We start from the raw sequence: 21,539 nt of genomic DNA on the forward strand, positions 1-21,539 counted from the left end.
CTTTGTACAACACTCTTGTAACAAGGTCCCCAGTGCCATATAATCCTTCATCATTTTCTCTCATTGTTCCCAGTTTACACTGCTCAAAATTAACTTCACCTGTCTTGATCTTCAATGGAAACATGCTTTGAGACTCGACTGTCAGTTTTAGACATTGTCTAAAATAAGTAATAAAGATTTTGAAAGGAATGAATCCCCCCAGGACATTGTTAGAATTCTGTGCATTCTATGGAGTACTGTGCTGGTCAGGTCGAATATTGTTATGCATGTCAATGAAATGATTGATTGAGTTGGCATTAAAAACCATGTTGATTGAAGAGTGCTAGTGTGTTATGAGACCTCCACATTCACTTACAACTTTCTATTTTAACTTGACTAATTATGTTGTATAGCAATGAGTGTGTAGCCCCTATAGTGTGTAATGATGTAGCATGTGTTATTGTTTAGAGTACTGGGAACAGATCCTCTGTATAGGAAATGGGATTCTAGAGTCTTGTAGTCATTTGTTGTTGTGAATTTTGCACCAATTTTTGCACATTTTAGGACACCAAATGATTTTGTATTGAGACCTGCCTGGACACAAGCGTGTGCCTGTGTAGTTCTCAGTCAGGGAATCAACTGGATCCCGAACTGTTCTTTTGCAGGCTTTACCGCTAATCCATGTCCCTCATAAATTCAGCGCATTTGATATAGAAGGTACTGAGGGTAATAAATAGGGAACTCCCCCCCCCCCCCCGTCAATGCATCTACAGTCACTTTTCAGAGTAGAATCACTCTTCAGTAACCATCAGAGGGCCAGTGGACCCTACCCGTCATCCACACTTCCCATAGCTAATGTAGGACTTAATGATTTCACTGTTTAAAGTATGAGACTGGGACTGACTTGCTTGTGACTTTCAGTGATTCAGTTTAGCTCTGTGGAGCAGTTTGCCTATCTGATACATGGGCATCATACCTACTACCCAGGGTAACCTGAAGTTTAATGACTGTTTGCATAGCACAATGAGATAATAATTGTCAGGCCAGAAGGTTAGATCAGCTAGTCTGAGCTCCTGCATCACATAGGCCAAAGAATTTCACCCAGGTACCTGTGCGTTGAGCCCATTTACTTGTGTTTGACTAAACCATATCTTCCAGATAGGCCTGCGGTCTTGCTTTGAAGATATCAAGTGATATCACCATTCCCTTGGTAGCTTTTTTCCAATGGTTATTTGCCCTCATGGTTAAAAAATTGGGCCTTTATTTCTAATTGACTGTGTCTGGCTTTAGTATCCAGCCACTGGTTCTTGTTGTGCCTTTCTCCTTAGAGGCCAGTTGCCATGTACATGCAAAGCGTTGTGGTTTCTTTTTGTGGTTTAACAGAAGCAGAAACCTACAACTGTGGTCCTTTACCAAGCAAACTGAGGCAAAACCTCTGGGTGCTGAGCACTCACAACCCCTGGTTATGGCTCTGCAATAAATTTGGTTATTCACAATACGTGTGGTTGTTTTTGGCACAGTTCTCAGAATTTCCTAAACAAAATGACAATGCTGTTGTAAAAGGCACTGAAATCAAGACAGAGTGATTTCCCACCCTATATATCTCCCTGCACCCCACAGCTCCATGTCTAGTGGCTGTAGCAGAATCTCTCCTCTGTATTGAGTTTCCTGTCTTGTAAACTGAAGTAAATGAGCATATTAAAGACACAGCTTCTGTGCTTATGTCTATTATGGGTATTTTTATGCAATATAATCTTCCATTTCAGATCACTGAATAAATTTGGGCTGTTTTTATAAAGATACATTTACAAATAGTTTGTAAAAGATTAATACATGATTCATGGATGTTATAAAATAGTATTAATCAATTGTTAGGGTTCAACAGATTGCTTGTAATACACCTGCTGATATACGAATTCCCATATATAACACCCTACTCATATCGGTAATGTGCTGCTAACATCTAGTAATCATTATTAATATCAATGTGTGATGTAATCAGTATTCATTTATAACTATTTCTAAATAGAACCTTAATATAAAATGTGAGCATTTCTAGAATAACAAACCCAAACTGGAGTGAAATCACAATCTCTCATGGCTGCTGATTTATTAGCGTTACTGGGCAATAATTCTATTTAAAGACTTCCTAGCTGCAAGGCATCGCTGAAATCAGCCTTGCAGTGGCTGGTGCTTTAAGAAACAGCCCTCAGAATACAGCCCTAATGGCTGTAGCGGTGTGTGTCATTCTTATCTGGGTGCCTTTTGATTTATTTCTTTATTTTCGGAGTGGGGGGAGATTTTGAGCTGGAGTTTAAACAATAGCAAGTGGCCAACATCAAGATATGCGGCTGTGTCTGCCTCTCCCATCTGAGCAGATTGTGAGAGGCAAATGAAGACCTTTTGAAGTTCCAAAATCTGTCTTTGACTGTGTCCTGTGAGTCAGGACTCACCAGAAGCTGCCATTTCCCTCTCTTCTGTGATCTGACAGAGATGTATAAATAGGATTTCAACTCCCTCCCTCCACCCTCCCTCACTACATTCATGCACACACCTGCTCAGCGCTCTCCCTCTCACCCACAAGCTGTTAATGCCTCTTTTACACTGGCCAGGGTTCCTTACCCAAGGGGAAAAATTCACATGCACCATGGGCAGCTTTAACAATGTAAAACAGATTTTTGTTTTCCTTTCATATGTGACACAGTTGCAGTGCCCCTGGGAATGCATATTTGGGATGCCTATTTCCAATAAAAGCTAAGGGGCTTGATCCTGAAACTCTTACTCACATGAGTAGCCCTCCTCAGAGTAGCCCCATTTGCATTCAGTAGAATTACTCATATGGGCAAACCTGATTTTTGGACTTCTTTTCTTTCTGTAACGCTTGAAACGTGTATGTCTGTGTTGAGAATATTAGCTACAGATTTTTACATCACAAGCACTGATGAGGGGTTTTTTTATATGCACATTATAGATCCCGGGATTTTATGAACACCTTGGATGGAATATTGGTGCATGATAATAAAATTGTGCACGCTGTTCTTTACGTGTGAATGTTGGTTCTGCCAATATAGGATCAGACTAGGAGCCCTTTACGTTGGTGACTAGCTATTCCACGAGCTGTCTAGGGTGGCCAGGTGCCTGGTTTTGGACCGGAAAGTCCAGTCGAAAAGGGGATTTGACGGTGTCTGGTCAGATCTACTGACCGGGCACCCAATGTCCAGTTACTGAGGGTGTGGGAGATGGGGAGGTGCTGGTTCATGACCCGGCCAGCCGCTACTGAGCTGGGGCTGCCTCCTACTTGTGTGTGTGTGTGTGTGTGGGGGGGGGGGGCGCAGCTCCCTGCCAGGTTCTGTAGGAGAGTCCCTCCTGACACGGGGCGGGGGGGAGGAGGGGAGGGAGGGAAGGGAAAAGCAGCAAGCGATGGAGGGGAGAGGGGAAGAGAAGTGGACATAGGGTGGGGCCTCTGGGGAAAAGGCAGCGCAGGGCATCAGGAGGAAGGGGCCGGGTAGGTGAGGTTCTGGTACTCCTGTTGGAGTGTCCAGTTTTTAAATATTACCAAGTTGGCAACCCCAGCTCAGCAGTCCTGTTGGAGTCAGAGGCTCCGTCTACCTCCTGGTTATTGCAGCATAATTAGTGATCTTATGTGGAAAGAGCTGATTTCAGAAATGATGATATGTGAAACATTGAGAAAGTAGCTCAAACCATCCCCTGAAAAATGAGTTTCAATGTGTTTTAATGGATAGTTAATCTTCATTGAAAAAGCAGTTTTTAAGGGGTTTTTTTTAATGGCAACTCTTGTGGTAATCACCAATGCTTACAGAGAGGCAGAGTGAATTGGGTAGTGTTCTGGGACTCAGGAGACCTGGCTTCTATTCCCAGTTCTGTCACTGGTCTATTGCATGACCTTGGGCAAGACAGTTCACCTTTGTGTGCCTCAGTTTCCCCATCTCTAAAATGGGGGTAATGGTGCTCCTTTGTAAGGTGCTTTCAGCTCTACTGATGAAAATCACTGTATACAAGTTAGGTATTATAACAGCCCATAGGTGGGGAAATGAATGGGCCAAAATAATCTGCCCTAGATGTCAACACACGGGCCCACGCTACAGAATGTAACAAGGACCAAAACATATTTACATCAATGGTGCCACATGCAAACCTTCATCCTACAATGCTTTGATTGTATTACTGTGGACTCTGAGGATTTTTCTGGGAAAATTCTTCCTCCCACTGTTTTTCGAGTAACTTGCAGAGATGGTCAAAATTTCTACATTTTGACAAAATTTCAACTTTTGATGAGAATCAGGAAGGAAAGTTGTTTCCTCCCCTCCTCGTCCCCCACAAACTTGATGAATTTTCCACAGTGGGAATTCTCAACCGTTACAATTAATTTGGGTCTTTGTGTTGCATCTTATCTTTCTGAAGACAAATTTGTGGGACTTGAGCAATTTTTTTCCTTCCTGTGTGAAAAGAGGGTGTTTCATTATACAGATTCCCCATGGAATATGGATGAGTACATGGACTTGAGCCTGCAAACCCTTATGCACCTGAGTAATCCTGTTGACTTCAGTGAGGGCTTGTCTACACTGGCAATTTACAGCGCTGCAACTTTCTCACTCAGGAGTGTGAAAAAACACCCCCCTGAGCGCAGCAAGTTACAGCGCTGTAAAGCGCCGGTGTAGACAACGCACCAGCGCTGGGAGCTGTGCCCCTTGGGGAGGCGGTTTTCTTAGAGCACTGGGCGAGCTCTCTGCAGCTTTAGCATTGCCGATGTAGACCAGCCCTGAGTGAAGGGTTGTAGAACTGAAGCCTGTAATAGCACTGTTAATCAAAGTATCTCAAAGTGCTTCGTAAATATCCATTAATCAGTCCTACAACATCCTCCTTAGTTAAGTATTTCTTCATTTTACATGTGGAGAAACTAAGTTACTTGCCTATGGGACAGACAGTGAATCAGTGTCAGGGCCAGGGATAAAGTCCAGAATTCCTTACTCCCAAGCTTCCGTTTTAACCATCAGAAACTGCCCTCCTTGGCTGTGTTGCTATGACACTTTGTACCAAAACGCATGGCAGGGAAAGTAGTAGAGTAAAATCACACACTTCCCAATTAGGGCATCCTTTTATTCTGCAGCAAAACTAATCCTAAGCACTGTCATTCCATGGCAACTGCAGGTGCTTAGCTTCTGGACTAGCTGTTCTTGGAAAATGCAGCAGCACCAGCCCGGGTAGCTGCAGTGCAGCATTAGAGAGAAGCTCTGTGTCAGATCATCAGTGTAGTCAGCAATGCCATCATTGGAGTTGCAAACGTTTGTGTTGGTGAAGTGGAGGTGAGCCAAATGAAGTGTGATAATTAGTTAGCAGTACTCAGATTTTGCACCAATGTAAGTTAATGAAGTGCTGGGGTTTCCCGCCCCTTCAAATTCTTTAAGTTGATCATGACTTGGAGCTGGTTGCTAGGACGAGACCTGATTCATTTGTTGTTGGTGTTTCTGTTGCTATCTTATTGCTCTGCGCCTTCCATCCAGGGAGCTTAAAGCACAATTCTAGGATTTGTGAATACATCGCCCCCTCCCTTGGCAGGGAAGTATCATTACCCCCATTTCACAGGCAGAGAAATAGAGGCACAGCTTGCCTAAACCTAGAGTCACATAGGCCTGTGTGACAATGCAAGGCATGGCTTTGTCCTTCGGACTCCAAACCTGTGTGGGGTGGGTAGTAACTTGTTGTTAAAGGCCAGCTGTAAATCATTACATCCAGGGAGCCAGGAGGAAGCAGGAGACAGTTGAGGAATGGGGGTTTCTAAGGCACAGTACATGCAGGGGCTAACACAGCGGATGCCTCACCCCTTGCTGAGGGCTGTGCCAATCTCTCCCATAGTGAATTGAGGGCAGAGTTGTAATCACTGAGTCGCACATCTACAAAAGGATTTAGTTGCCTAGCTCCCAAAGCCCAAATTTAGACACCACTAAGCTGCCACCAAACTCTGGGGTCACCTGAATCTCTTGGTGCCTTAAATTTTGCTGTAAAAGTCCCCATGTTGCCTAAGTGCCTGTCACTGGACATGGGCACAACACCTCATTGTAGGCAACATCTCGCATGTAAGGGTCTGTCTGCACTGCAGTTCAACACCTGGGGCTGCCCCAGGTCAGCTGACTCGGGCTCATGGGGCTCGGACTGCGGGACTGTAAAATTGCTGTGTAGATGTTTGGGCTTGGGCTGGAGCCTGGGACCTTCCCCATTTGCGAGCCCCCAGAGCTCGGTCTCCAGACCGAATGGCTACACCACAGTTTTACAGCCCTGTAGTCCAAGCCCTGCAAGCCTGAGTTAGCTGAAATGGGCCAGCTGCGGGTGTGTAGACATATCCCAAGGGCCCCAGTGGGATCCTCAGAGCAGGCAGAGATAGGCAACAGCCATCTTGCCATGGGGCCCAGTCTGGTAGGGGTTCCTGACACATGCCTAATGCCAGGCAAAATGGTGGGCGGAGGAGCAGGTCTATGCTAGAACCCATAGGCCAGCAGTTAGGGTACTCACCTGCGAGGAAGGAGATCCTGGTTCAATTGCCCCCCACCTGATGCAGCAAAGGGATTTGAACATAGGTCTTTTACTTCTCAGGTGACTGATACAGCCACTGCACCTTGGGATATTCTACTGTGGGCCTCTCCCATAGGCGCTGACTTCTACTTGCACCGGTGGGTGCTCTGCCCCTGTCCCCGCCCTGACTCCACCCCTGCCCCTTCCCCATTCCAACCCCTTCCCCAAAGTCTCTGCCCCCTCCCTGCTCCTATTCCGACTCCTTCCCCAAATCCCCGCCCCGGTCCTACCTCTTCCCCTCCTCCTCCCCTGAGCGCGCCATGCTCCTGCTCCTCCCTCCTGGAGCTTGCTACAGCTGTTTGGCAGCAGCAAGCACTGGGAGGTAGGGGGAGGAGTGGGGACGTGATGCGCTCAGGGGAGGAGGTGAGTTGAGGCGGGGCGGGGCAGGGAGCTTGGCTGCCAATGGGTGCAGAGCCCCGGAGCACCCATGGAGTTGGCACCTATGGCCTCTCCGTCGCTCCTGTTGAAGTTGCTCTACTGTGTATAAATAATGAAATATGCGTTGGGTCAGAGAGTGTGAGGGTGACTCTATAGTCCAGTGGTTAGGGCTTTCCCCTTATCATTGTTAATAAAGGTATTAAATAAGCCTGTGCCTAACACCTGTGCCATGGCACATTGTGGGCCGGCCAGCTGTCTGATGTATCTGGTTCAGGCATTTAAGTGGCGTACTCATCTTGGTCATAGCTAGGCTTCAGGCTGACTGGTTTTGTAAGGCTACCTGACACCTCTTTTTGTTTTTCAGATTAAATAAAAGGGGAGGACCCAATACCCCACCCCCAGTCTCAAGTGGCCTGGTGCTTCCAGTAAGAAAATCTGCTCTGGTGTGATTTCCCCCGCTCCCCCCCGCTCCTTTCCGACTATCTGCCATGGTTCTTACATGGCTCCCAGTACTCTATCTGAGCACCTCACAGTCTTCAGTGTATGTATCCTCACAACATTAGGGTTACCATACATCGGTATTTTCCAGACACGTCCGGCTTTTTAGTTCTTAAATCACCATCTGGGAGGAATTTTTAAATATCTAAAAGCATCCTGGGCTGGCGGTGCTTCCTGGGGCAGCTCCCGGCACCCGCCCGCCAGCAGGAGCCTACAGTGTGGGCAGCCCCTAGGCACAGAGGCGGAGGGGGTCTCCGTGTGCGGCACCAGCTCCCTCCTGCCCAATCAGAGCTGCGGGGGTGGAGCTTGCAGGCACCGGCAGTGGTCAGAGAGCCCTCTGCCCCCCCCCCCCCCCCAGACCTGACCCCACCCTAGGAGGAGCCAGAGGGACCTGCCAGATGCTTCCCGGGAGCCGCCCCAGGTAAGCGCCCCCGGGACTCCCCACCTCGCCCCCTGGCAGGTCCCTCTGGCTCTTAGGGTCGGGTCGGGGGGTGGGGGGGGGCGGAGGGCTCTCTGCGCGCTGCCGGCGCCTGCAAAACCCGCTCCGCAGCTCCTATTGGCGCTTTTCCCGGCCAATGGGAGCACGGCGCTCGCGCGTGTGGCGGGTGCAGCACGTGGCGACCCCTCGGCTGCCCCTGATCCTAGGAGCCAGAGGGTCCTGTGGCAGGAGGGGTGAGTAGGTGAGCGAGGGGGGTGGTGAAGAGGCGAGCGGTGAGGGAGCCAGTGGCTGGTGGGCAGGCTGGCAGGCGGGTGAGGAGGCAAGTGGCAGGCGGGGACAGTGAAGAGGTGAGCGGTGAGGGAGCCAGCAGCGGGCGGGAAGGAGGGTGAGGAGGCGGGCGGTGAGCCAGCAGCAGGTGGTGGGGGGTGAAAAGGCCAGCGGCGGGCAGCGGGGGTGGAAGAGGAGAGTGGCAAGGGAGCCAGCGGTGGGCGGGGGTGAGGAGGCAAGTGGCGAGCCAGCGGCAGGTGGGGGTTCTCGGGGTGGGCATGGGGGTTTCTGGCAGGGGAGTGAGGAGGTGAGTGGCAGGAGGGAGGAGGTGACCGGTGGGTGGGGGACTGAGGAGGGACGCAGCAAGCCAGTGGCAGGCCAGGGGGTGAGGAGGGGTGCGGTGGTGGGGCCGAGTGGGGAGGGGTCTGGACCTGGGGCAGAGTGGGGGCGGAGCGGGGGTGGACTGTGGGCGGGGCCAACAACCCGTGTGGAGTGTCCTCTTTTTGAATGTTCAAATATAGTAACCCTACACAACATGAAGTGCTGCCATCTCCATTTTAAAGGGGTACAGAGAGACTAAGGCTCAGCTCCTCACAGGTCCTTAGACCTGCTCAGTTTAGCAATGCAATGCCTAATCCTATGTCGCCTGCTGCCTCGTGACATCTCCACCCTGAGCTAGACACCCCGGCTCCATGTACTATGCATGGGGAGAATTAAGCATTTAGGGAGGGGATCGTGAGAACCAGCCACTTGAGCAAGGAGCTGCGTAAGCTAGTCATGAGTGCAATGCCTAGGAGAGAGGCTTAGGTGCATCTTTAGGTGGCTAACATGGTACATCTGACTGATGGGCCAGAGATGGCATTTCTGCCTGCTCAGGATCTCAGCAGCAAACTCTGTTCTGGAGTTAGGGATCTAAGCCAGGTCAGCCCCTTAGGTAGACCATTCCTTAACAGGTGAAGCTGCCTCTGTCTCTGTGTCCTTTGCCCTTGCTCACCCTACATTTCCCTGTTCTTCTGCTGCTGTGCTGTCTCCCCACCTATAGGTGGCCTCCATCCAGCCCTCCTGCTGCAGAGTCCGTCAGGTTTCAGGTGTTCTTGGAGCACACCTATAGGACCAGGTCCTGCTGGTGAGCCAGGCATTCCCCTGCCCACTTTGAGAATCCCGCTTTGTGGCCTCTGCGGTTTCAGCTTGAGCTAGGGCTCTGGGCAGCTCGTTAGCTGTGGACTGGTGTCACAGCTTAGGTGGCTTTGGAAACGCCCACTGGCAGGAACGTGGGTGCCTAGGGGACTTAGGCACTTACAGTGATAGGAGGCAGCTGAGCAGCGGTTTTGAAAATGTCAATGGTGGCCCTAAGCACAAATACCTTTGAGGATCTGGCTCTAAGTGATTTGCCCAAGCTCAAAGAGAAACAGGAGCTTGAACCCAGGCCTCCTAGGTCCGAGGGCATGTCTAAACTAATGATTAGGCCCTGGCTACTCTCCGAGTGCAGCGGCTATGGTGCCATAGCTGTGCTGTTGCGTAATGTAGCCACTTCCTACAGCAATGGAAGGGGGTCATAAATAGAAAGGGAAGGCTAACCACCTTTAAATCCCTCCTGGCCAGAGGAAAAAACCCTTTCACCTGTAAAGGGTTAAGAAGCTAGGATAACCTCGCTGGCACCTGACCAAAATGACCAATGAGGAGACAAGATACTTTCAAAGCTGGAGGGGGGAGAGACAGAGGTTCTCTCGGTCTGTGTGTTGCCTTTGCTGGGACCAGAGCAGGAATGCAGGTCAGAACTCCTGTAAAGGGCTAATAAGCAATCTAGTTAGATATGCGTTAGATTCTGTTTTGTTTAAATGGCTGATAAAATAAGTTGTGCTGAATGGAATGTATATTCTGGTTTTTATGTCTTTTTGTAACTTAAGGTTTTGCCTAAAGGGATTCTCTATGTTTTGAATCTGATTACCGTGTAAGGTATTTACCATCCTGATTTTACAGAGGTGATTCTTTTACTTTTTCTTCAATTAAAATTCCTCTTTTAAGAACCTGATTGCTTTTTCATTGTTCTTAAGATCCAAGGGTTTGGGTCTGTGTTCACCTATGCAAATTGGTGAGGATTTTTATCAAGCCTTCCCCAGGAAAGGGGGTATAGGGTTTAGGAGGATTTTGGAGGGAAAGACATTTCCAAGTGGGCTCTTTCCCGGTTATATATTTGTAAGACGCTTGGTGATGGCAGCAATAAAGTCAAGGGGCAAAAGATAAAATAGTTTGTACCTTGGGGAAGTTTTCACCTAAGCTGGTAAAAATAAGCTTAGGGGTTTTTTCATGCAGGTCCCCACATCTGTACCCTAGAGTTCAGAGTGGGGAAGGAAAGGGGGGTTGACAAAGGGGGTTTTCTGTTGTTGTAGGAAATCCATCTCCCTCCGCAGCAGTAGCTAGCCAAAGGCAGAAGTCTTCTGTCAACCACGTGCATCTAAGTGTAAGGGGACTGTTGCCCCCTTACTAACATTCAGTGGGGGTGTTTTGGTTGGCTAGCTCCAAGTACTAAAAGGGGAAGGGTCTATGGGAAATCAGGACCCTGAGACTGATAGTCCCCAGGAACAATGGGGAGAGGCCAATGCTCCAGGTCAGCCTGAATGACAGGGCGGGCATGCTAATCAGGGAGTCAGGAGGCCAGGGAGGTCCCGTCCTCCTCTGTGTGAGCTTGAATTGCCTGGGTCAGACAGAGTGGCGCCGAGCTAAGGAGAAAGCAGGGACCCGAGCTAAGCTGGGGAGCAGAGCTGTGCCAGATCCAGAGGGACCAGAAAAGCAACCCAGAGAGAGCAGACCCTGTCCTGGGAGCAGAGCTGCAGCCCCAAAGCCAGAGGCACAGCACAGAAAGAGCAGACTTGCCCTGGGAGCAGAGCTGCAGCAACCAGAGCCAGAGGGGCCAGAAAAGCAGGCCACGAAGCAGGTCAATGCTAGGAGCAGAGTCGCAGAAGCAGCCTGCAGAGCAAACCTGTGCTAGGAGCAACCAGAGGCAGAGGGGCCAAAGAAGCAGCCCAGGGAGCTGGAGGCAGAGCAGCAGCAGCAGCAGTGCAGAGACAGAGCGGTGGAGCTGGGGCTGGAGCAGTCCGGAGCTGGGTGAGACTGAGGGGGACCCTGGGCAGCAGACCCAGCACAGGGAGATGCCTCAGCCAAGGGGCTCTGCAGGCCAGGCTTGGATCGTAACCCCAACAGGGCGGGGGTGACACTGGGAAGAAGGGTCCTACCACGTAGAGTGTGTGGCCACCACCAGAGCGAGTGTCCAACCCACAGCATCCCTACAGCACAGCCAGGGCCTGAGAAGAAGGCCGGGAACATACAAGGAACAGACTGTGAACTGCCCTGATATTCCAGAGACACTATTTGTGATGTTCCCTGCCACAGAGCAGGTTGATGTGTTTCCTTTAACCTTTCCCATTTTTCCTTATTCTTTTTAAAATTAATTGTTGATTAAATAACTTGCATTTGCTTTCAATTGTATGTAATGGTCAGTGGGTCAGAGAAGCACCCAGTGCGGAGAGAGTACCCTGGAGTGGGGACACCCTAGCCCCTGTCCTAGGTGACCACAGCAGGGTTGGGGGTCGAGCCCCCCCGGAATTCTGGGCCCAGCCTTGATGAGGACTCTGCCAGACAGGAGAGTGGAAGGGGAGCCCTCAAGGGCAGAGAGGCCACTGGGTAAAGGAAGTGGAAGTGAGGACTCGGATCCTTTTGCTTGCCCACTTCACTGGGGTAGTGCAGAAGCCAAGAAAGTTGCCTGCAGTAGCGGGACTATTCCCCCGCTTACATATGCTGGGGGTTAGGTTGACATAGCTATGGGGCTCAGAGGTGTGACTTTCACAGCCCCTGACTGCCATAGCTATATTCACCTAACTTTTAAGTGCAGACCAGGCCTCAGTTGACAGCAAGCTGGGGTGTCAATCTGCCCTGCACTGGCATGCCCCACATTAAGTGTCTGTGTGGACTGTGCTGCCATTCACTAAAAGTTCCTAGTGCCCTTTGATCTGCCCTGCTTTGAAACGGGGTAGATCAAAACACCCTAGGAGACTTTTAGTGTGTGGCAGCAGAAACCAGACAGACACTTAATGCTGGGCACGCTAGTGCAGGGTAGATTGACACCCCAGCTGCCGCAAACTGAGTGTTTGCTTAGACAAGCCTTAGGCTACTATAACCACTGTACTATCCTTCCTCTCTGTTAATCATTTGGATAAGCAAAAAGAACAGGAGTACTTGTGGCACCTTAGAGACTAACAAATTTATTTGAGCATAAGCTTTCGTGGGCTAAGCAGTTAGACACAGGGCTATTTTCCTGAGCCATCCCAAACCTTTTGTGTTTTGTCCATTCTACATCAGCACAGGGTGAAATTGCCACATTGGCTTCCATGCAGTCACATAGGCGTAATTCAGCACAGGATGCAGCCTGCCATTTGATGTTGGAAAGGGTTAGTTAGGACATATTGAGGACTTTGTGACAAGCACTGAGTCAGTGCGAAATGACAGGGAGCCTGAATGTGATCAATCACAAAGGGAAAGCCAGGAAATGAAGGGAAGAAGATAGAGAGTCAAACCATTATGCTGCCAAGCAACATACTGTCAGAATAATTTTATGCAGGCCTAGCCCCTGAGATTGCTGATCCTCACGTTGCTCAGCCTTTATCAGCTAAGTGGGAACTGGTGTCTCTGGCTGAGTTGTGATTTGTTATCTCCTCCGCTGACACAGCAGTTGGGTATTGTTTTCAGTAGGGTCCCTCTCTGGGCTGCTGATCCAATATCCCTCCAAGTTACTATTTAAATATCATAGTCTGATGGAAAAGTACAGGTAAGTGGCAAAAGGGGAAAATGGATATTGAGAGCAAGAGAGCACACATAAATTGTTAATAATCCAGAACCTCAGGGAAGCGCTAGAAGTTTCAATTTAGGGAGGCACATAAATAAACTGGACACATTGAGGAGATGCCCCGGTGGGCTTTTGAATCCACCTTGCTGGTAGAGAAAGGAGGGCAACATGCTGTTTTTCCAGATTTGCTTCGGGTCAAAAGCCCTCAGCAGCAACAGCAGCAGCATTTCATCACTTGGTGGTCTAAGTGTACGCATCCCCATGCTAACATACACTCTCTTTCCCAGTTCGTCTGGAGAGTCAGTGGGAGTCTTTCAGTGGACTTCAACGGGCTTTGGAGCAGGCCCTAAGAAAGCAGCTATTAATGCAGAGACCAGTCCTTTAGGCCATGAGCTGGTCAGTTTCTCACTGGTAAGCTCTCTGCTTACTTGTCAGGAGATCAAAGTGCATTAATGGAAATAATAAAGTCAATTGTGGTTGGTCCAGTCAGTGGCTCAGATCTCCCATTCACATGGAGATAGAAACTTGAGGCCCTCTGTGACTTGACCCAGGGAGTATCTGAATCTCCATCTCCCTTCTTTAATCCTAGAACTACATTTCCTTTTTGAAAAAAGAAAAGGAGTACTTGTGGCACCTTAGAGACTAACAAATTTATTTGAGCATAAGCTTTTGTGAGCTACAGCTCACTTCATCGGATGCATGCCGTAGAAAATGCATTGGGGAGATTTTATATACAAATTCCCACTGCAGACAGGTTATGCAGAGCATGGCACAGGAAGGATGCAATTAGTGGCTTTTGAATGTGATGTACACATTTCCAGCATAATCCTCTTTGCCATAGAAATGTCCTACAGGCTCAAGACGTGCTCTGGAAAGTGAAAATGACATCCTTGCCATCATTACAGGAAGCACAAACATTGAGCCAGTCTGGTGTCTCTGGACAGATCTTTAGTTACGGGTTTCTCTCTGCTGTGCCAGATATTACTGTCTAAACAAAGGACTGTTGAAATAAATGGATCAAGTTCTCATTTGACCCAGAATCTCTTATGGGCAGTGACTTTATGTTCCAATGCAAATCTGACCTGGGACTGAAATATTGGCTGAGCAAAAAGAAAAAAAAATAAATATTACTGGAGTAAATACTATAGGGCTTGATCCTGTGCACTTTACTCTGAGAAATCTTCCATTAAATTCAGTAAAGGAATGGTACTGCAAGGCCAGATTCTGATTTCAGTTACATCGGGGTAAATCCAGGTTATTTGTGTTCCAATTGATGTTAGCGGAGGTACTATGGGTTTACCCTAGTTAACAGATTTCATCCTGTGTGTTTTTCAGTAACTATTTGCTCTTTGTGATGTGTGGTTGGTCAGTTGCTTTGTACTGGTATTGTTTCTGCTTCTGTCTGGATGACCACAACAGAAAGAGAGAGGTGACAGAGATTTCAAGATGGCTGTGCTAAGACTTCCTTTGAAGCCACAGGCCTGCAGATGTATTTCACAAAGCTTCTGTCTTTCCTCAGACATCCTCACAACCACACACACTGCTTGTAGGAAAGGAATAAAAAGTCACAAATTCTGTCAAAGCAAGTTTATGGCTTTTATCTTAATGAATGTTCCCGCAGGCAGCTAGCCAATATGGGCCCGGGTCTAATGGAGACTGTCTTCATCAGAGATAAAAATACAGAGTGTAATATTCTGCCCCAGAGCAGCGTGAAACATTTGTAATGGAGCCTCCGAGCTGTAGACAAATCATCCAGTTTCATTAGGCTCCCAATGTGTGAATGTCTTCATTCAACCATTGCCAGCGAGTGAGCTCATCAGAACCAATGTATGATCGGGTTATACACGGAATTGTTCAAAAGTTGGTGGTTTGTGTGTTCAATCAGCTGTTTTAGGGTATGTCTATGCTTGGAGCTAACACACTAAGAGTACGAGTGTAGCCTTGGGAGAACAGGCAGCAGCGAGCGGCAGCAGGTGCTTGTCGTGCCAAGTACACACCCACGGTGTTCAGGCGAGTTTGTTATCGGGGGAGCTAGCTTTGCTGCTCCCCTGCTGTCCATGTTTCCCCACTTACACTCCTACTTCTGGTGGACTAGCTCGAAGAGAGCTATCACTAGTATGTCTACACGAGCTGGGAATCACAATCCCAGCTCCGAGTGTAGGTGTCCCCTTAGTTTCAATCGGCCAGTGATTATGGGTCTTCCCTCCATTAGAAACACCAGCTTGTTGCTTGGTTTCAGGACAAATTCATGCAAAACCACAAATTTCAAATATGTCCACTGCATAATTCTTCCACTGCTTCTGACTTGTAGAGGCACCCTAGAGAATAGATGGCCAAACTGTTTTGCCTTTGTCTGACCTAAGATGACCCCAAAACACTGCCTGGCATAAGAACACCCTGCTCTCTAAGGGAGTTTGGAGCCACTTCTCAGCTTTGCAGATTAGGCTGAACTTTACTGTGTATTCAAAGCACCATGCTAATTGTTGGCACCCAGTACAATAAATAATTGTAATAATTGTTGGCTTCCAGTTCAATACCATAACATTGTCCCAAGTTCACCCCAAACTGGACCCTGCTTCTCTCAAGCGGCTTCCAAACCTGGTCAGAGATTTGAGTTTGTAAGAAAACTTCAACTTGGGTACATTTCCTGTGTCTTTTGGCTTAATTGTGAGCATTGTTCTAGTTGCAGGGTTATGTCTCGTGCAGTCCACTGTACAGTAAGTGTGTAATGAACAAAGCATTCGAAAGCAACCTCCACTTGTCTCCAGTGTGCGTGCTGTATGGCCTGCTGTCTGCGTGCTGTAGGAAGTAGATTATCTGACTGTCCCTCAGAGGAGTTCTGAAAGGAGAGTTTTGTCCAGCAAGAATTGTTATTGTATTTTCAAGAGGTAGGTGGGTGTCTATTTATTTAAATGCCCTTGAGAAGCAATCGCATTTCACGCACAAATGGGGAGGAGATGGATGGTGGTGGAGTGTATGATGCTAATGACTTGCAGCAAGAACTGATCTTGATACAGTGGTCAATGGTGTGTTATATGCATGGCCCCATGTTGAGCGTGTTTGGAGATACACCATCCTCAAGGGAGTTCTTGAAGGAATGCTGGGCCTCAGGGAGCAGAATTTCTCCTGGAGCGCTCAGCGCACTATGATCACTGATACACTCCATCAGAGAGAGCAGTATATTAAACCATCAACCACGGCCCCACTTCAGGCCTCTCTGCACTCCAAGGTGTCACAGACGAAGAAATCCATGTGCTCTACTGATCACAGGGTCTGTATTGCCTGGTGTATGCAGATGGGGGAGCAGGGGAGGGAGGAGGGCTGGGGCTCAGTGTGCGATCCCTATACATCCACGTAAGGGCCAGTCTCAGTGTGGTGCATAGTGAAATCTGTCTTGATATGGGAGAAAAGTTAGAGTGGAGAGTTGTAAAGAATTGTAGTGAGATGCTGCGCACCCTTAATTCGTTACAGACTCTTTTGCCAAAGGGATGCCGATTCATTGCCTGGGTCCTAATTGTGGCTCTGCCAGTAGGTTTCTGTGTGGCCCTGGGCAAGTCACTTAACTTCCATATGCCTCATTTTACCTGTCTATAAAGTGAATCTGATACTGTCAACCCCAAGTATTAAAATATTAGTCAAGCCCTAAAAACCATGAGACTTTTTTTTAAAAAAAAAAAGATAAATCTAGGGTTCTTTTTCTTTCTTTTTTTTGGGGGGTGCTGAGCCTTTTGGGTGTACCTGAGTCACATTCTGAAGGTTTTAAGCTGAGATTTTCATGAAATAACCTGACTCCAGGAGCCAAGGCTTGACAAAAAACAGTAGTGTAGTTGAGGGGAAAATTTGGGTAAACAGAGTTTTTACCCACATCTCATCTGGGAAATATGGAGTTCAGTTTACCTACTTTTTTTATACCACTTTGCCACAGAAGAAAAACACTAAATATCATGAGATTCGTAAGAGTTGACAAAAGAGATAACACCACCTACCTACACCGGGATGTTGTAAGACGAGATGAATATAATGTTTCAGGTGTTCTGATTGAAAGCATCATAGAAGTGCCAATGATTATTTTTTGTCTCTGATACTTATATGGGCCCCAGTACAGTAGCGTCTGAGCATCTCACAATATTTAATGCGCTTATGCTCACAAAACCAGTGGTAAGGGAAATGCTAATATCCCCATTTTACAGACGGGGACTGAGACAAAGAGAAACTTAGGGCTTGTCTCACATGGGACTTTAGTGTGGGGCAAACCAGGGTGTGAATCTACAGTGCACTAGTTTGCCATGCAGTAATGTCCTATGTGGCACAGTATGCTGCCAGTTCTGCAGTGAATTCTGACCTACTCCTGGTTGGCGACAGCCAGTGTACTGTAGATTAACACTCTGGCTTGCTGTGCACTAACATCCCATGTAGACAGGCTCTGAGTGACTTGCTCAAGGTAAAACGGGAAGTCTGTGGTAGAGAAGGGAATTGAATTCATGTCCCTTGGCCCATTACTAGCACTAGCTGGGGTCTGTTTGAGTGAGAGGGACATGGGCCTCTAGTAGGTAGCACCTGGTTTATTGTTAGTTTTAGGAAGGATCTTGCATATGTTACCAAAGGGCTATATGAAAACCAGGCCTCCCAAGATGAAACAAACAAGCTGGATGTCTTTGGTATAAGGTTTCACTTGCGCTGAATAAAAGAGATGGCCTTAGGCTTAGAGGATAAGAGAGTCTACATTTTCGGCTTTCATCTGTACCGGAAGACTTATTCTAATAAACCTCTGAGGTTTATTACAAACACTCATCTTATAGTATGAGACACACTAAAAATAAGTAGTTTGTATGATGATATTGCTGTCTTTAATTTCCTACATGAGGATGTTTTTTCAGTGGGTGTGCAGCATGCATGTTCAATCCCTAGTATGCCAGCCAAGATGGCAGCTGTTATGAATGCAAAAGTTCTAAGGAAATAGGTATTTATGTGGTGAATCAGCCCACTGGCCCATGTAGTCCAGGATCTTGTCTCAGATAGCAGCCAATGCAAGAGGCTTCAGAAAAAAAGTATAAAGCTTCCACCCTGGACAATGATGGCACTGGGGTACATGTAACATTTCTTCCTCTATCCTGGGAGTTTGTGGCTGTCTTGTGTGCGAAAGCAGGAAGGTTTATATGCTTTAAAGATTTCATGTTTGGTTTAATGCAGCTATCCAGCTTGTGCACACATAATGCAACTGCTGGCTTTTGTGGAGGTATGTTTGGAAATGTGGTCAGAGGCATACAGATGGCTTTGATCATTAATTTGAAGAGATGGAAGACATTTATGAGGCTGTGTAATCTATTTCCCTCCAGGCATTGTTCCTGATGGGGTATTCTAGAGGAAGTCCTGTTGCAGAGCCTTTGTGGCGGTATTTGCATACCTCTGTGATAGACTTGCTTTTCTTTCGCAGGTGCTCCTTTTCAAAGGTCTCAGCACCCCCATGCTACCTCCTGCCGGCACTTCCATCTGGGCCCCCAACCTCAGATCTCAGCTGACTTCCCTCTCCCTCACCCTGTCCAGCCACAGCCAGGGCTGAACCCTCACATGGCGACAGCTCACCAGCATAACGGCCCACTACACCAGCCCCTACCACCTCTGCCAGCCCTGCCGTTCCAGGATGTGACAGGACCCTCCTTCCTACCTCAGGCGCTACACCAGCAATACCTCCTCCAGCAGCAGCTCCTCGAGGCCCAGCACCGCAGGGTCATGCCTCATCCCAGGTGAGTGACCTTTCCACCAAGAAATAGGGCAGCCAGCTACAGGCCATGAACTAACCCACCCCAGCCAGCCCATGGCTCTCGAGGGTGATGTTTCTTCTTACATATGTGACATAACAATACAAGCTCAGCCCTCAGGTACCTGGGGCTGACACCCAGTGTCATCAATGGGTCTCACACACATTTCAATCAGGGCTGAGTTTGGCTCCATGTCCTGTTCCAGGAGCGCAGTAAAACAAAGTTGATGTCGGACTTGACTTGCTGGATGTCAAAGAACATTCTACACATGTCCGACCTGCTGGAGGGGATAAATACCCCTGGCCTGATTTTTCAAATGCAGAAGTTCATGAGACCTTCTGAGGTTAGAATGGAGGGATGCCCCTGTGGGCATCCCTCCATTGTAGGATCTGAAAAGTGGTTCTGAACAAATGATTGTTAGGGGGCTTATTCCTTCACCCACTTACTTCCCTGGTCCTTCTTGCATGAACAGAGAGCAACAATACCTGAAGTCCAAAGGTGCAAACAATTCGATGTTTATTGGGGTGAACTTCCAGCAAGCATGATTCCAGTTTCCTTCCTTAGTATCCTCCTTCCCAGCTCTGACACCACAGAGCCTTACACCCGTGTCCCTGTTCCCATTCCTACCCTTAGCCAAACATGATTCCAACTTCCTTACTCCCATTCCCTGTTCCCATTTCCCCCTTTAGCAAAACATGATTCCAATTTTCTTACCCCCATTCCCTTTTCCCATCTCCCTCACCCACATGCCCACGCCCACCCACTTCCTCATTGACTACAGATTATTATTACAGAAATGGCCCACCTTAATTATGCACATTGTAGGGAGAATGGTCACTTTGGATGAGCTATTACCAGCAGGATAGTGAGTTTGTGTGTGTGGTTTTTGGGAGGGGGGTGAGGGGGTGAGAGAACCTGGATTTGTGCAGGAAATGGCCCAACTTTATTATCATGCACATTGTGTAAAGAGTTGTCACTTTGGATGGGCTATCACCAGCAGGAGAGTGAATTTGTGTGGGGGGGGTGGAGGGTGAGAAAACCTGGATTTGTGCTGGAAATGGCCCACCTGATGATCACTTTAGATAAGAAAAGGAGTACTTGTGGCACCTTAGAGACTAACCAATTTATTTGAGCATGAGCTTTCGTGAGCTACAGCTCACTTCATCAGATGTTTACCGTGGAAACTGCAGCAGACTTTATATACACACAGAAATCATGAAACAATACCTCCTCCCACCCCACTGTCCTGCTGGTAATAGCTTATCTAAAGTGATCGAAAGCTCATGCTCAAATAAATTGGTTAGTCTCTAAGGTGCCACAAGTACTCCTTTTCTTTTTGCGAATACAGACTAACACGGCTGTTCCTCTGAAACTTTAGATAAGCTATTACCAGCAGGACAGTGGGGTGGGAGGAGGTATTTTTTCATATTCTCTGTGTATAAATAAAGTCTGCTGCAGTTTCCACGGCATGCATCCGATGAAGTGAGCTGTAGCTCACGAAAGCTCATGCTCAAATAAATTGGTTAGTCTCTAAGGTGCCACAAGTACTCCTTTTCTTTTTGCGAATACAGACTAACACGGCTGTTACTCTGAAACCTGAGATTATATAGTAAAACTTGAGTTCTGCTTAGCTATACCTTAACCAATCATTTTCCTGAAATTTAACTAACCAATCCTAACATATTGTAACATGATTATGTAACCAATTATATCCCACCACCTTAATTAGTTTACACCCAGCAAAATTAATTATACAGCAGACAGGAACAATCACGGAACCAGACAGAGATTATACAGACAAACAATAGCAAAGTGGGAACTATAATGACAAGACAATACAGAAGTGAGGATTTCACATCCCAGCTATTGATAAGCTAGTTCTTGCCAGACAGGATGCTATCAAACTAAGTTTCCTTTTACATTTTCTAGGCACTTCCATTTCTCTGGAGGTGATAGCCCAATAGCACCTTCTTTCAATGTGACTAGTTTGGAATGTGAGGATGTGACTGTTCGCTTCCCAGCTTATGGCTGCCTCTGCTGCTTAGCCAAAGGCCTTAGCCTAAGAACAGGGCCTCAGACTGTCACAGTAAGAGAAGGCCCTTACACCAGCAGACAGTGATTTTGATTCTTTCTTTTATACCTCTAGAACTAGCCAAGTGATAAGAATACACCTAAATTCTTAAAGTACAGGCCTTTGCAGACAGGCCTGAATATCTTTATCCTAACAATGATGTCCTGGGGCCCCATCTTTCACTCACTTCCTATGACATTTGGTTTCTACCTGACTGTGCCACAGATTCAGCCGGCACCAAAACTGTGGTCTTTCAGGGTCAGGTATCATCAAGAGGAAGAGAGAGTCTGCAGAGCAGATTTTCAACTTCTGTTGCACCTATGCAATCGTATGGGGATCCACAGTACAAGCCCCTAGATAGAATGGGATATGTAGCTGCTCAGCTCTTCTGAAAACCGGCCACTAGGTTTTTTTTTGTTTGTTTGTTTTCCAAGTTAAAAAAAGTTCCAGTACGAGTGACATTCACAGTTGTGACTATGTATGAAAAATCATTGAGTGATTCCTTACAGAAAACACCTGACTGATGTGCCCACCATGCTCTGAAAACTTAGATGCATGAAGGAAACTCATTAAGCATATAAAATATATACATAGATATGTACATTTAGTGGTGGGGCCTAAAAGCACATGGGAGATCAGAATAGGTGAAAGTTACACAAAGGTAATGGGGAAAACATTTAGCTTCTTAATTATAAGACTAGTTGGGGAACTGAATTTAAA

General features: G+C 47.4%; 1 protein-coding gene across 1 annotated transcript in view; it reads left to right on the forward strand.

Annotated features, from left to right (window-relative positions):
* The window catches only part of ARK2C (arkadia (RNF111) C-terminal like ring finger ubiquitin ligase 2C), a 115,286-nt gene that overhangs the window by 67,252 nt on the left and 26,495 nt on the right, over positions 1 to 21,539 (forward strand). The window contains exon 2 of the mRNA XM_073343460.2: positions 18,424 to 18,733. Within this exon, the coding sequence (XP_073199561.1) occupies positions 18,424 to 18,733 (310 nt within the window). The remainder of the gene's footprint in view (positions 1 to 18,423; positions 18,734 to 21,539) is intronic.

Source organism: Lepidochelys kempii, chromosome 5 (genome assembly GCF_965140285.1).
Source record: "Lepidochelys kempii isolate rLepKem1 chromosome 5, rLepKem1.hap1, whole genome shotgun sequence".
In the NCBI taxonomy this organism is placed as follows: Eukaryota; Metazoa; Chordata; order Testudines; family Cheloniidae; genus Lepidochelys; species Lepidochelys kempii.